A 17,167-nucleotide genomic window follows, 5' to 3' on the forward strand; every position below is an offset into this window, starting at 1 on the left:
TATTAATAGTTTATATATATTAAGGTTAACTCTGAATATTTAACATAAAATTTGTTTTTTTGTCAAATCGACCACAAGAAAGTTACTAACAAATGATCAAAATCAAAAAACAAGTAATGCTATGTACAATAGCTATGCTATGCAAAAAAAGACAACAGTTATTTTAGTGAGAATAACTTGCCAATAAAATGTGAGAATAGAATTGAGAAGCACAAAATTATCTTTGTATTTGTGAGTTAACCATATTAATATATGCATGACCAAATTAAATTATGTTAACAAGTGAAACATAACATTTACATAAGACAATAACATAATAACTATGCTAACGCTTTAACGCCAGTGCTCTAAATTAGCGCTGCTACAATTTCAATAAGTTAAATTTCTATACAGACGCCAATACATATGCATAACATTCAGGTTGAATTCGAATAATCAAATGTGTTACCAACTAATGCGATTAAATTTCTGCTGTAAATGTATATTATGTATTGGACATTACGATTTATCGAAATTGAGAGTATTGACTACAAGCATTTCTCTAGTTCTTAAATCAAACGCATGTTGATCACTCGATTTATACAACACTGTAAATCATATTGCCATTGCGTATTGCAGAAATATGTAGTCTACTACTGCATAAACACAATGGCAGACATGTTGTAGACTTGCCATTCAAAATGAATAATAAAAAAAACTAACAACAACAAAATGGAGAAAAACAAGATTGTGATTATTAGCGGTTTTTATAGAACTAACAAAAAAATAGAAAATAGGAAACGAGTTTAATGCTAGATGAATAAACGAATAAGACTCATTTAACGTTACTTTTTATTGTCTAAAATATTCGTACATACACATATACATGCATGTACATCGTAACCACATTCTGCTAGTGATCAACCCACAAAACAAAGTCATTATTATACTCTTGTATTTAGTAATAAATAAAAAAAATATTACAATCTCTGCTGTAAAGAGTTCAATGATCTCTAACTTGCCAAAGAATAAGATTTCTAAATAAATTGGCGTAAACTTTAAGTGGAGTATATTTGGCAACAAATATCTTTCTTATGGAATAAAATTTAATAAATATCAGAAGTTTTTATTGTTGTTGTATTGGCTGGGAAAATGTGCAGTGATTATCAGTTTGCTCATGATGATTTATATTGCTCCGAATTGAATTATACAACAGCTTAATTAGAGTTGCATTGCATCTACCTTATTTTTAGTCATGTCTAAATAACAGTTCTTATACAGTCAAAGAGCATTCCGAGCCAAGAGAGTATTTTGTTCTATTTTAGTGTAAGAGGGAGAGTTATAAAGAGCAAAGTTGTGTTTGAAGATGCCATTTAGTGAAGGAGGAATTTTCACATTGAAATCAATGAGATTTCCAAAAAAAAAACAACAAAAGCAATTTCAACATATTTTCAAAATAAACATTCTAGTAATAACACACAAATAACCTTTGATCAAGTTGATAAATGTGTATCTGTTTTGGTACAACAATGTAGTTTTTATGCTACGTTAACGATTTCTCCATGAATTCTTTATTCCCACTATTTCTTAAGTGTGAATTGGCAAAGACTCAAGTTTATTATTAATCAATGTTTCGTATGTATATAGAATATTTAAAATAATCTATGGATAAAAAATGTAATATAAATGTATAATGTTGCTCAACGCAATATATAATATATCTATGCAACAACTTTCAAATACTTTGTTCGCTGTAAAATACAGCAAACCCTCGACCATTTTAATATAATGTGTGATTAATCGCGATTTTAGTACCAGACTTTACCGTATAGTATACCTATACACAAATTCATTTCATGAAGATGGCGATTAAGATGAGTTTTCATTTTCTTGCGGATAAACATTTTAACGTTCTTTTCCCAATACCATGACATACATATGTATGTACCCCGCACATATTCCAAATATACATTTACATCTGGCCGAAAGACGTCATTTAAATTAAAGTGCGTTCAAAACTCTTACGTACATATATACATACTATGTATGTGAAGCGATGACGAGGAGGCGATGTGTGACATGTGTATAAATGTGTAGTTTACCTACTATTACGTTCATGCATGTGTCCATACATTCTCACAAAACAATTATACATTTTATACCATATTATTATCGTCAACTATAATCGATTTTAGCTCTCATTTGCAACATCTAAAAATCACACAATCAACCGACGACAGACAATATAGCAGCAACCACAGCAACAGTACACACATCCATCAACAAACACCCCAAAAAGTACAGTTTCGTTGGTCTTCTTAACTGTAATATTTTTAAATTATGAACAAACGCACTCACACAAACCTACATAGACAATGTTTATATATAAAGTAACAAAAATTATTACGCGCATTTATAGAAATCACTAAAATATAAAATCACGGTTATATTCATCGATACCCAGCAATAACAATGAGATAATTTCACTTTATTTATTCCCTAATTTTCACCTACAGAGCTTTCAATAGCTTGGATATAGTGACTGACCGTTATTTCAGGCTCACTTAGACTATTCAGTCCATTGTGGTGAACTTCACTATTATCTCTGAGTGCTGCTCGATTTCATATTTAGCTCATTGGCAGGGGAAAACCTTATAATAGTTTGAACACTTTTTGGTATTCGGCCGAAACTGGGATCGATCTCATCATCTTTGTTACGCAAGCCTGGTATATGAACTTCACACAGAGAAGGAATATGATAACCTCAAACATGTTTCAAGAGCAAAATGTTATTTTTGGATGGTGACCATGCAACATTTTTATCGCAACGATTTTATTTTATCGGGAATTATGTATATGTTTTCGGAAAACATGTTATGTTAGGCGAGAAAACAACATTGAGAAACATGTTACATGGTCGCCATCCAAAAAATAACATTTTGCTCTTGAAACATGTTTGAGGTGATCATATTCCTTCTCTCTGTCTATAGCACCACAAAGTCTTGAAATTTTAATATGCTTTCTCTACATATAAGACACCCCATTGGATATATCTGCCATCTTGCCTATATATCCCATATGGCAGTTAGGAACTTAACTGCTGAAAAATATTAAGCAGAGAGAAGATGCCTGCAATTTACTTTCTGTTAACCGACAGTTAAAGCCTTAAGGGAGCTTCATGAAAATAGCATTAATAAGCCGCCAACTTTTCCGCCCAATTATACAAATGTGGAAAATCGATTTTTCGATGAGGGATACAAATCGACTATTTACTTTCTGTTAACCGACAGTTAAAGCCTTAAGGGAGCTTCATGAAATAGCATTAATAAGCCGCCAACTTTTCCGCCCAATTATACAAATGTGGAAAATCGATTTTTCGATGAGGGATACAAATCCAACTATTTGTCGAAGTTAATTTTTTGTAATCGACACTAATTGACTTTTGTAGGTGCCCAATATCGACGAGAAAATTCTTTGATAAAATCATACGATTTAACCAATGCGCAAAATTTTAGTCAATTTTCCCAAATTTGGAAACAGCCGTATACTCCAAAAGTTGAAAAAAATATATACATATATATACACAGAAAAAAATTTCACGAAAATTTTTGCAATTAAAATCTTAATTGAGTTTTAAAAAATATTCAATTAAAAATTTAATTGATTCAACAAATTTTTTAATTGAAATAAAAATCAATCAACCAAATTAATAGTATCAATTAAATATTTAATTAGATCAATTAATTTTTTAATTGATACTATCATTTCTGTGATTGAAGACATTTCAATTAAAAAATTAATTGGTTCAATTAATTTCGTGATTGAATCAGAAAAAAATTTTTTTGTGTGTATATAGAAAATGTGTGTATTACCGTAGTGAAAGTAGTTTTATTCTGCGCCAAGTGGATCGATTTTTTCTATACTTTTTATGTTATTTCTTTAAATAAATAAAGTCTGGGTGTGCTGATTATTCGGTAAAAATTTCGATTTTTTAAATTTTGGAAGAAAGCCTTTCTCAAATTAAAAAAAGTGAAAAATTCGACCTCAGTGAAAGGGGGAAATTTTTTCTTTGCTAAAAAGATCCATTTTTTGTCAATTTATCCTTTTGCATATAATCCTTGTGAATCTCACTTTCACGTTAAGCTGTCGGAAGGCATTTTTCCGACCAATTCTTCTGAAATTAAGACAGCTTCCCCGAGTACCGATTATTTTTTGTTTAAAATATGTGTGATAGTTTGCTACAACCAAATTTGTAACGATTATTCGAAGTGGATTCAATTTCTGTTTCAAAGTGTAAATTATAGTACAAAACCATCGTGTCCACAAATTCTGCTGCCTTGTGTCTGTGCAATACAAAAGCCAAATGACACTCAGGGTCTACTTTTATCTATCCTGTTTGGGTATTTTACTTGTATATTGTTTTTAACATCGTTTATTTGACACTTGTTTTGCTTTATATCCTTTTTGTTGTTTTGTTTTGTTCTCCATAGTAGATCTGTCATCATTTCGAAAATGCCGTTCATTGCATGTCCTGCCTTTACAAAACACGAAAGAGGGTTGCCATTGTGTTAAATTTTAAATTCTAGACCTAATAACAAAAAATGTTTTTTTTTTATGATTCTTGTACACTACCAAACAAATAATGTTTTCAAACCTAATAGGCCACGAGATGGAGTATTGTTATATATTACTCCTCAAGCAATAAAAATCTTTTTACTCGTGGCACAAAAAATATTGTAGTTAAAGCCTGCTGTATGCCAAATAAAGCAGTTTTGCTATGTATTTTTATAAGAGAAAATATAGACAATCAATTACATCATGCTACCGAAAATTTCGCCAGCAAAATGTCCTATTTATTTCTCAACGGTAGCAAAATTCGTTGTATACCGGGTTTAGGGCCAAATGTAACTCTGTAGATGCTAGCTGTGGTTTATCTAGGTTTATTTTAGAAATTTTTAACTAACATAATTTACATGATACAATACAATTTAATACTTTTTGTCAAATTGAAAAAATATATATTAAAAAAATAGCAAATTTTTTCTTTTGTTTAAGAAAATTTTATATTTTGAATCAAAAAATAGAATTAAAAATTATTAAAATATTTTTGGGGCTATATGATTATAACACAGATACAATTAAAAAAAAGTATTTTAGAAAAACAAGAACTATTTTATACGAATTTAATAAAATTATGTACTCCATTTGTATAAAACATTATTTTTTTAATTTTTAGTTCATGCAAATAAAGTACTCGTACACACAGAGAAGGAAGGGGATCATCATGTTTCAAGTGCAAAATATTACTTTCGGGCGAGGAACATGGAACATGTTTGTCACATATATGTTAACCCTGGACAGTCATCCTTATTTTTTGTACACTAACGTCATCCTTCGTCATTTTGACTACGGCTGATTTCAAGATGCTATAATTTGCACTGTGAGCAAAAATGTGAACCAAAATTTAATTTATTTTCTTATTCATTTTGTTCTTAATTAGTATACAACAAAAATTCATAAAATATTTGCATTTGTATAACTTAAATTTATCATTTCCCAATCGACTAAAATGCATTTTAGATCGGAAATGAAATTACGCATCGTCATTTTGACGAAGGATGACTGTCCAGGGTTAATAACGAATTAAGGGATCATTTTCTCACCTTTGGCAAAATTTAACAAAAATTAACTTAATTATGATACTTTTAATTAATTATGATAGTAATAATTTTCATCAACTAAAATAAAGTTAAAATCGTTCGTTGATTTTTTTGAGGGTTGTCATAATTTTCCTTGTTCTTGAATAATCTGATTGAGCTACATAATGAACGTTTATTAGTGTAGATTTTTTTCCTTTCAATTTCAAGTGTATATGGTTTTTTTAGTTGAAATATTTCTCTCTTCTAATACACCATATATACAAAATTAGTTAATGGCAACCCTGGTCACTATAATGTAACAACAACACAGTATAACAAATTGTCATGGACGAGAGACAAAAATCGTACATGAGCACGAGAGCGAAAAATAGATATGACAGGAATTTAGGCAAGTTTGACAGACTCTATAATGGAGCATGACAATTTACTCTCTCGCCAAAACAGAAAAAATCCTGTTCATCCTTTTTTGGTCTTTGACATATCACATAAAAATTTTCCTTTGTACACCATCTATCTAACAGCAGCAGAGTCAGACCGAATTATAGTGTCAGCAACATGCTAACATTTTTGATAGTTCTATTTGAAAATTATTGAGCGAATTTAATACAGTGATAAAAATAAAAATTGTCTAAAACTAAAATAGCAAAATAAATTCATTTTATAACGAAAATGTTTGTTGAAATTGCAAAGTGAAAAATCTCCATGAGAAGTGATACGGTGACATATTAGATGAATACTTGCATTACAAAAAAATTATGAAGTATCTATTCTCCTCCTATGTAAGTGAGATGAGTGTGTGTGTGAGTGAATGTTTGTGCGAAATGAATGTCTGGTTTCAAATATATTTTTTTTTTGTGGGCCACCATACCACCCACTCGCATAGGATTTTCACTGAAAACAAGGCTTCAGTATAAGTCTTTGTGTAAGTTCCCATACTTTTTTTCTAATATTATTGTTAAGGGTAATACTTATTAATTTATGAACTATTTATAACTTATGACATTTTTAGACTACAATACGGTTTCAAAATGTTAAAACTTAAACTCTAGCAAATTTAAATTAACTCCTCCTTTCGAAGCAAATAATCCCCACCCTACACCACCCACTACTGAATACGATGGGCTTCGTTTGTTGGACATGGTAGTTTGATTTGTTTGTTGTTGTTGTTGTTCAGCATAGAATGTGGGGGTGGGGGGATTATAATGAAAACTATTTTATTCCCATTTTCCATTGTCATTTACCTTTTTTCGGTTGGTTCCTCCCCCCTTCCTTTTCTATGGAACCTGAATTTGGGTGTAATTCGCGTCTACGACGTATTTTTCGCTTCTCTTCTCTTATCATAGGGAATTTCTAGACAAAAAAAAAATCAATAGCTGTAATATTAAGGATTTTTTTCTATTCTCGCCTTTGCTTCATTCATTGGAATCACTTTTTGTGTAATTTTTGATGGGTTATTTTTACTGCATCTCCTCGTAGTATTGCCTATGCTCGTATCCAGAATTCAGTGTTATCGAGACTGTCGTTTTAAAAGCTACGGTGTTGGTACAATGCCATGCGGAGATTGAACTTATTCGCTTAAGCTTTTCATTGTTTTGAATGTATATATTTGTTTATTTATTTAAAATAAGTTTTCTCGGCCTGCAAAAAAGGCATCCTTGGTGGGGTCCATTGAGTTTTTTTTAAGTTCGGAAAAAATAAGTTTAAAGAGGTCAAGTTAGGGAAGGGAAGATAAAATTCAAATTTCATTCAGAATTTTGAATTTTTTCAGAAAATCAATTACAATTTTCACAAATATAGCCTATCGGAATTTTGGCCCATTCCTGCATAATGAATTTTTTCGTTTTAGATCTTTACTTGCTATCGAAAAGACCCCAAGTGTAAAAGTCCATGAAGCCTTTCTACACCAGAAATTTTTAGGTTCCCATGGCTCCAAACCAATTTCCAAAAATATTTTCGAAAGTAACTACCATTTACTTTGCGTCTAGATTTAATGTCTTGCAAACAACATAATGAGTTTCAACACGTCAAGTTAGGGGAGGGAAGATAAAATTCAAATTTCATTCAGAATTTTGAATTTTTTCAGAAAATCAATTACATTTTGCACAATTATATCCTATCGGAATTTTGGCCTATTCCTGCATAATGAATTTTTTCGTTTTACATCTTCAGTTGCTATCCAAAAGACCCCAAATATAAAAGTCCATGAAGCCTTTCTACTCAAGAATTTTTTAGGTTCCCATGGCTCCAAACCAATTTCAAAAAATATTTTCGAAAGTAACTACACACAAAAAAAATTCACGAAAATTTTTCCAATTAATATTTTAATTGATTTTTAAAAAATATTAAATTAAAAATTTAATTGATTCAACAAATTATTTAATTGAAACAAAAATCAATCACAAAAATAGTAGTATCAATTAATTTTTTAATTCGATCAATTAACTTTTTACTTGGCCTTCAATTAATTTTTTAATTGATACTATCATTTCTATGATTGAAGACATTTCAATTAAAAATTAATTGGATCAATTTCGTGATTGAATCAGAAAAAAATTTTTTAATTCGATCAATTAACTTTTTACTTGGCCTTCAATTAATTTTTTAATTGATACTATCATTTCTATGATTGAAAACATTTCAATTAAAAATTAATTGGATCAATTTCGTGATTGAATCAGAAAAAAAAATTTTTTTATGTGTACCATTTACTTTGCGTCTATATTTAATGTGTTGTAAACAATATAATGAGTTGCCAATAAAAACAAATAAACAAAATATGTTGCAGTCATATCTACACCATCAAAAAAAATCGCTTCTGTAACATATGCCCCAAACACATTTTGCTTCAAGCATATATATTTTCATGATTGGTCCAAACAAAATATTGCTTGTTCTTTTAAAACATATTAAGTTTCACCTCAGGCATACACTGGTAGAAAAAATTTTAATGAAATTTTCTTTATGTGGATTTATTTTTATGGCACCAATTGGTTACTTCCATTATTTTACTTGCAGCATACTCTCTAGGTCTCTCTTTCTAAACACATAATATATGTTTATAGGCTATTTCTAAATTAATATATGTTTGCAGCCAAACATATTATATTTACAAACATTTTATGTCCCAAACATAATATGTTCTAACATATTAACATATATGTCCCAAATATGTTATGCTAGTTTATGAACATTATATGCTTGCACCTAAAAATATTGTGTTAAAAATTTTAGTTCCAAACATATAATTTTTACACCCAAACATATGAAAAATAGTATTTTTCGTCCGTGTAGTTTGACAGATATAGGAGTGTGAATGAGTGTGAACTTGGTAACATTTCGTTAAGATATGTAATTTCTGTGCTAATGACAATATTTTTTTTTCTCGGTTTAGTAATATAATCTAAATAAAAGTGCTTAATTATGTAATGTGATATAATATTAGAAAAAATTGCTAAAAACCTGCAGGATCTTTGAGGGGTAATGCTGTACGTTGTATGTTTGTGCTAAAATTTTTGGTTTAGCTGCCATTTGATATGCATAAGCGTATAGCTTTTCCCCTTAAATGTCCAATGCAAATATTCAATAGCAATTCAAATAAGAAAAATATATAAAGTGAAGTGATTTATAAGAAGCATAAAAAATTCTATTGTTGCGAAAAAATGAATATTATTAAAAACAAATATTTTCAAAAAAATATATATATAGTTTTTTTTTTTTTGATTTTATAGAATAATCGATCATACTCTATTGAAAATTGTTACGTCTTCACGAAAATTTCTACGATATTTGCCGTAACGAGTCATCCTCACTCATGAATACAAATCAGTGACGAAAAAACGAGTGAAAATTGTTAAGCGTTCACAATTTTTTATCACTTGAATCAATAAAAATTAATATCATGGAAAAAATATAGTCGTTTGAATTGGTTAAAATTCCCTGTCAGCTAATCTATAATTAGGGGGGATTTAATTGTAACTCTGTATTACAGTTGTATATTTAAAAATACCTCATACCGTCATAGTGATCTCAATACTAGAAATTAGCCTGCTATATCAGAATATGAATATTTTAAAATTTACATACATGCATATGCGATAGTATGTGATTTGACTAATATTATTTTCCACGTATTTGCTGAAATTAATTATTAATTTAATTTTTTCTCTCGTTTTTTTTTCATTTCAGATAATCAAGATTGATTGTGGACTAATGACTCAAATGTATTTGCTAAACACAAAAATACTTCAAATGCCTTTCCAAAAGCCCAAGACTTCTGTGATACACAACAAAAATATTTGTGCATTTTGCCTTTATATTAAATATTATCAATATATTTTATTTAATTTTATATGATTTGTTCTAAATTTAAATTCATTAATTGAAATCAGCGAATGACTATAATGTTTTTATGAATATTAGAGTGACCGCAACTTATATGGGCCAAAAAAATTCGCCTTAACCCCACAAAATGAATCCCCTTTCCAGATATTGGGCTAGCCAAAATTTGAGCCCGATTAAACGACGTTAACACGTGCCGCTCGTCGTTCAAAATCTGAAAAAAAAAACGAATTTTTTGGCCAAAAAGTTTGGCGGCACGTGTTAACGTCGTTTTATCGGGCTCAAATTTTGGCTATCCCAATATCTGGAAAGGGGATTCGTTTTGTGGGGTTAAGGCGAACAAGATTCCGACATTTTTTATACCCACCACCATAGAATGGTGATGGGGGTATAATAAGTTTGTCATTCCGTTTGTAACACATCGAAATATCGATTTCCGACTATATAAAGTATATATATTCTTGATCAGGGAGAAATTCTAAGACGATATAACGATGTCCGTCTGTCCGTCTGTCTGTCTGTCTGTAATCACGCTACAGTCTTCAATAATGAAGCAATCGTGCTGAAATTTTGCACAAACTCGTCTTTTGTCTGCAGGCAGGTCAAGTTCGAAGATGGGCTATATCGGTCCAGGTTTTGATATAGTCCCCATATAAACCGACCTCCCGATTTGGGGTCTTGGGCTTATAGAAATCGTAGTTTTTATCCAATTTGCCTGAAATTTGAAATCTGGAGGTATTTTATGACCATAAAGAGGTGTGCCAAAAATGGTGAGTATCGGTTCATGTTTTGGTATAGCCCCCATATAGACCGATCTCCCGATTTTACTTCTTGGGCTAATAGAAACCGCAGTTTTTATTCAATTTACTTGAATTTGGAAATCTAGAGGTATTGCAGGACCACAAATACGTGTGCCAAAAATTGTGAGTATCGGTCCATGTTTTGGTATGGTCCCCATATAAAACGACCTCCCGATTTGGGGTCTTGGGCTTATAGAAATCGTAGTTTTTATCCAATTTGCCTGAAATTTTAAATCTAGGGATATTTTATGACCATAATGAGGTGTGCCAAAAATGGTTAGTATCGGTCAATGTTTTGGTATAGCCCCCATATAGACCGATCTCCCGATTTTACTTCTTGGGCTTATAGAAACCACATTTTTTATTCAATTTACTTGAAATTGGAAATATAGAGGTATTGTAGGACCACAAATACGTGTGCCAAAAATTGTGAGTATCGGTCCATGTTTTGGTATGGTCCCCATATAAAACGACCTCCCGATTTGGGGTCTTGGGCTTATAAAAATCGTAGTTTTTATCCAATTTGCCTGAAATTTGAAATCTAAAGGTATTTTATGACCATAAAGAGGTGTGCCAAAAATTGTGAGTATCGGTCCATGTTTTGGTATAGCCCCCAAATAAAACGACCTCCCGATTATGGGTCTTGGGCTTATAGAAACCGTAGTTTCTATCCAATTTGTCTGAAATTTGATATCTAGAGGTATTTTAGGACCATAAAGAGGTGTGCCGAAAATGATGAGTATCGGTTCATATTTTGGTATAGCCCCCATATAGACCGATTTCCCGATTTAACTCCTTGGGTTTCTAGAAACCGTAGTTTTTATCTGATTTGCCTGAATTTGTAAATATTGTGATATTTTAGGCTCACAAAAACGTGTATCGGATTAAGTTTTTATCGGTCCATTTGATAATGCCTCCATATAGACCGACTTCACTTCTTGACGGTGTAGAAGGCGCACTGATCATGAAATTTGCTTGAAACTCAATGTAAAATTTCCAGATTTTACTTCCACAGATTTAAGATTTCAAATTAAGACGTTATTTTACAATTTTCTTGCACACTTACAAGAGATGTTAATGATTCCTCTAAAACTCAAACAAAAATGGTTCTTATAAATCCAGAATCTGATATAGTCCTCATAGGTGAAATCTTTAAATTTATGTTCGGGAAGTGTCCTCAAGTCCTCAAGCCCTCCTGAAATTTCAAAGGAAACCCTAATATTTGGTTCATGGTGGTGGGTATTTAAGATTCGGCCCGGCCGAACTTAGTGCTGTATATACTTGTTTTACCCCATATAAGTTGCGGTCACTCTAATGAATATATTTAATATTTGTATCCTACACTATTTGCTTAGGGTATATTAACTATGATCTTTATCGAAATATGTCTATCCAAAATATTGGTATTATGCCATATCCTATCTAGTCCTGCTGTAAGTTTTCAGAGGTGATTAATTGGTTGCCCTTGTACTAATGCCAATGCTTTTTAAATATCTTCCCCCGACCATCTGTAAATTGGTGTCTTTTACCTACCATTACTAGTATTTTTGTGTTATACAGTTCACTCGCGGTAACGTGAACACCGCTTAACGTGAACACCGCATAACGTGAACACGCTTTTTCATACACTAACTACTCCGTTACGCTGAAAAACATGAAATTTGACGTTAAAAACAGATTCACAATGCCAAGTACAATTTCAAATACACATACGGAATTTTTTAGTGATCTATGCCCATGTTCCCAAATCCACTTCCAGGTGAATGTGAATCAATTCCACGATTTTGGTGTCCTACAATCCACTTTCACCGGAATTTTCGTGAAATCAATTCACTTGCAAAAGTCTTGGTGAAAGTTGAATTATGTCCAATATGGGTGTATTTCCGGTTAAAAAAAAAAGTACTCGCGTAAAAAATTTGAAATGTTTTATATTTTATACATGTGTTTTATTAGAACTGCGTCATTTTTAATTACAAAAAATAATAAATTATAATAAGTCTATTGATTCCACTTATTTTGATTTCCGCTTTAGTGAATTTTTGGGTGATTTGTGCAACCCAGCTGGTTACAGAAAACTTCAAAAAAGAACGTGGAATTAAGAACACCAAATTTTCACGTTCGTGGATTTGACGTGAATAGTGGAAGTGGATATCGGAACATGGGTGCTAGTTTGGTTTTTTCGTGAATTTTAATTATTAATTTAAATTGCTTTATAATTCCATACCCACCGATATATTTCCGATCTCTTTTTTTAATTTTTTCATGAAATTAAATAAAGTTTTTAATATTACTAATAACAAAAATAAAAGACTATCACGCTAGAACGTGTAAACCTGCGAAGACGACAACATGTGCTCCAATATGGCTATGTTTTGTTCTGAAATTCGCTGAAGTTCGCTAACGTGAACTTGCTTGGTTTTAGTTCACGTTACCGCGAGTGCACTGTAAATAAAATGCAGTCCAAAATGTCGAGAATTTCGAAATTTTAATTTTCGTCAGTTCTCTTTATTAGATTTTGACAAATTGTAGTCGTATTGACAATACGCGCTTTTTTTCTACATTACCTCTACATTATGAAATATTTACATTTGTAAATAATGCCAGAGCTATACTATTAGGTTAGTCCTGTCCGACCATAGCACAGCAAGAAAGAGACACATCAGGGTTTAGGCCTGTACCTGTCCTTGTGTCCATTTTCTGTATAACGATTATTCCCAACGCCCAATCCAAACGAATAGCAAGATCAATTGGCTAAAATACAAAAATTACATCGGATTGAATCTGGGCAGTCTCTGCGAAGGAATAAAACAATGTTTGGAATATGATTTTTTTTGTATCATTCTTGGTTAACACGATGCACTATGGCCGTAACGTTTGTGTGTCCTGACTCCGAAGGCCCTTGTCGAAAATGATTGGAGAGCGTCGATTATGTTGAATTTGAATTTTCACACGACGAACCATTTCATGACCTTTGGCAACGCTACTGGTATCATAACTACTTGTGGTGCTATATACAAATATTGTTAGGTTAGGTATAGAGGCAGCCCGATATTTCAGGCTCACTTAGACTATTCAGTCCATTGTGCTAGCATAGGCGTGAGCTTTTCTCCGAGTGCTGCAGAACAGTAAATTTTGAGTATTACACAAACATTTGTTTGTCAGTTGTTTTCCAACAAATCGAGAAAACCATCAGCGGAAAACGGATCATTCCTCACCACGACAGTGCGCAACTATATTCAAAAAAAATCGATTTGATGGGTCATCCGCCGTATAGTCCTGACTTGGCACCGAATGTCCTATTTATTCCCGTACGTAAAACATAAAATGAGAGGTCAACGTTTTTCGACTCCTGCAGAAGCGGTTGATGCATTCAGAATGCTTGTTTAGGAGATATCTGGGTTTTGCTAATCAAAAAATCTTTTTTCATTGAGAGCCAAAAATCGCAATCATGCTTCGCCAATGTTGCTACATTTCAACGAAAACAAAAGAAAATCGGCCCTACAAATCACTTCGAATTAAAAATTAAAAAAGCGAAAAAAAAAACAAAATTTCCATTTTTTTTTTTAAATTTTGAAAAATTCGACAGGTCAATTTTTTTCAATATTAAAAAGCATCGACTTTTTTGTTAAATTTTGAAAAAAGTCCAAATGTCGGCTTTAAGATTCATGTTACAAGCACGGTTGCCACTCGAAACAAAAACAATCGATCAAAATTTCTAGAAAATTTTACCAATACCCTATCAAACTCATTTGGAAGTTTTTGATCAAATTTTGGTTGTTGTTATGACCAACATTTTTTTTTCGTCCAAATTAATGCTTTCTAGTTTCACTTTAGAAGTTTGTTTCAATATTTGCAATTATGTTATGATCTTGGCAATAGCGTCACATTTTTTTGAGTGTATAATTAAATATCCCTTGAATTGTAAATGTGTCGAAGATTTACATGTTGATTTTAGCTTGCACCTATAAGGGAAAGTTGTTAATTCTACAAAAAGGGAGAACTTACAATAGACTTTGACTTCGGGTCTCGCTTTATATAAAATGACCTAACACGAAAATTAAGATATTGCCTTAATAGTTAAAAATCTTATTTGAAAATTTAGTCAATATTTTATTTTTGTAAAACAATTTTATTTAAATCAATTATAATTTCAATAGAAATCAAAATTTTATTTCTATAACATATTTTGTCATAATTTAATTTTTTTTTTCAAATTTTTCGTTCTATGAAGGTTAGGTTAGGTGGCAGCCCGATGTATCAGGCTCACTTAGACTATTCAGTACATTGTGATACCACGTTCGTTCTATGAACGTTTTCGTCGAAATTTTATTTCTATAGAACATTTTTTAAAAATTTTCTTTTCTATAGAACATTTTTTAAAAATTTTCTTTTCTATAGCAAATTTTGTCGAAATTTTATTTTCAACAATTTTTTGAAGTTCCTCTTAGTTGGAGAGGAATATTTTACCAAATCTACCAAAACATCAAGATTTCTACCAATCTACCAAACAGTAAAAAATCTAACATTTTTCGTAGAATTTTATCAACTGTGGCATCCGTGATTACAAGTCCTAGGCTAGGACCAATGTTTTTGCTAGACCTATTTCCATGAAGATCAAAGTTGCCGTTTTTTAAAGCAGATACTATGTTCGGTTTTTGACTTAAAACCAGGAGGTTACTCTGATACAATGATTTTATTTAATGTATTTAGATAGTTTTATTCAATTTAAGCGTGCAATCATTTTCACAAAAATTTTGTCATAGATTATTTCAAAAACCGAATCCAGTACCGGCCTTTACATTGCACAGTTATTATTTTTTTTATCACAAATCTATTAATAATAGTTTTGTTATTAAATACTACACCACAATTTTAATTAATATCCATTATTTTATTTTTTTTTTCTTGTATATTTTTTCAGCTGTGAACAAATTCAAAATGTCTCACTACTAAAGCAAAGACAACATGTCACCGTACCCCATTTGTTAATTTAAAACAATATAACTAAAAGTAAAATTGTTTAAATTAACCAAAAAAAAAAAACAAACAAACAAACCTAATACTAATAAAAGAAGTAGAGACGTTGCATAAAAAAAAATAATAAAAAAAAGAAATAAAACAAAAGAAATAAAACAAAAGAAAACTAGATTTTAACAACAACAACAATTACGTATATTAAGTAAAAAACCGTCGACGCCAACAATTTTGACGGTCTAATACTACTGATATTAAAGTGTGAAATTTTGATATTTTCCTAAAATCTCTTCAAGACTCCCAACATTTTCTTTTTGGACGAGCGAGAAAGTTGTTTTTATCTCTAATAGAATCATAATTCAATCCATCATCAGTCGTCTGTCCTTTATCCATATTTGCCGAGAAAAGTAATCCCTCTCATTAGATTTTGTTTAATTTTTTTTAACGTGTCTCGTGTGCCGTATTGTTCTTTAATTTAAATCTCTTCCGGAGAAGTTGTTAGTGAATCTATTTCTTGCAACTTGTGTTGTTCTTCACACCATATCTACTTCCAAAACACAACACCAACAATCTATTCACCGGGCTACCAATCTACAAAATCAGCATCAAGCATCACCCCCTAATTGATCCGATATGGATTCCTTCTGGATATAAAAATTAAACAAAAAAAAAACGAGATAAGGAAATCTCCCCTTTACTCGCAGAGTAGATTAAAGTGGAAATATCTTCGTATGTTTTGAGGAAGTCATCGCATTCGTAGAAGGTGATTTTTCAAAGCTGAAGAGACATTTCAAACTTTTTTGGTGTGAGTTCTACAACTGATGGATGGAAATGCCCAAAATATGTTTCACGGAAATCATCAAGGGTAGGTATTTGGGGTCAAGGAAGAGCCTTTCCCTCCCTCTTGAAAAAAACAAAGTGAAACCTAATCAAACATTTTTGTTCTCATTTTTAATCCTGCAGAGACCCCTATTATCGTTATGATCCCGCCGCTGCAGCAGCTGCGGCTGCCGCATCTCCGCGGGCCATGGGTCCACCCGGTGGATACCCACGTCATAGAGGGCCACATCCATTGCAACAGCAACCCCAATACCCCACTTATCAACCGACGGCGGATAATATTTATGGCTTAAGTGCCGCCGATCAACATGCCGGCATGGGTATGGGAGATTTGAGCGGTTGGGGTGCCGCTCCTACCGTACCCGGCCAGGCAGGTGCTTATCCAGGCACCACATTAGGAGCTTATGGCCATCCTCAGGCTGGTCCACCCACACAACAGAGGCAATCTACAACTCAGCCAAGGTAAGTGAAGAAGAGTAAGCATTTTTGCCAAAGTTGGTAGAATTCTACCAAAAATTGAAATTCTACAAAAAAAAAAAAAGAATTAATGATGTTTTGATAGATTTTCCAACTAAG

At 31.7% G+C, this 17,167-nt stretch overlaps 1 protein-coding gene across 16 annotated transcripts in view; it reads left to right on the top strand.

Annotated features, from left to right (window-relative positions):
* The window catches only part of kis (chromodomain helicase DNA binding protein kismet), a 108,428-nt gene that overhangs the window by 13,274 nt on the left and 77,987 nt on the right, over nt 1-17,167 (top strand). For 14 of the 16 annotated variants that reach the window (XM_075297527.1, XM_075297526.1, XM_075297531.1 and 11 more), the window contains exons 2-3: nt 15,699-16,616; nt 16,715-17,053. In XM_075297527.1, coding sequence (XP_075153642.1) covers nt 16,573-16,616; nt 16,715-17,053 — 383 coding nt within the window. In that variant the 5' untranslated portion in view covers nt 15,699-16,572. Of the gene's footprint in view, nt 1-9,840; nt 9,860-9,917; nt 9,937-15,698; nt 16,617-16,714; nt 17,054-17,167 lie in introns of those variants that run through there. The other 2 variants (XM_075297529.1, XM_075297530.1) reach the window with 2 other exon arrangements.

Source organism: Haematobia irritans, chromosome 2 (assembly GCF_050003625.1).
Source record: "Haematobia irritans isolate KBUSLIRL chromosome 2, ASM5000362v1, whole genome shotgun sequence".
NCBI classification, from domain to species: domain Eukaryota; kingdom Metazoa; phylum Arthropoda; class Insecta; order Diptera; family Muscidae; genus Haematobia; species Haematobia irritans.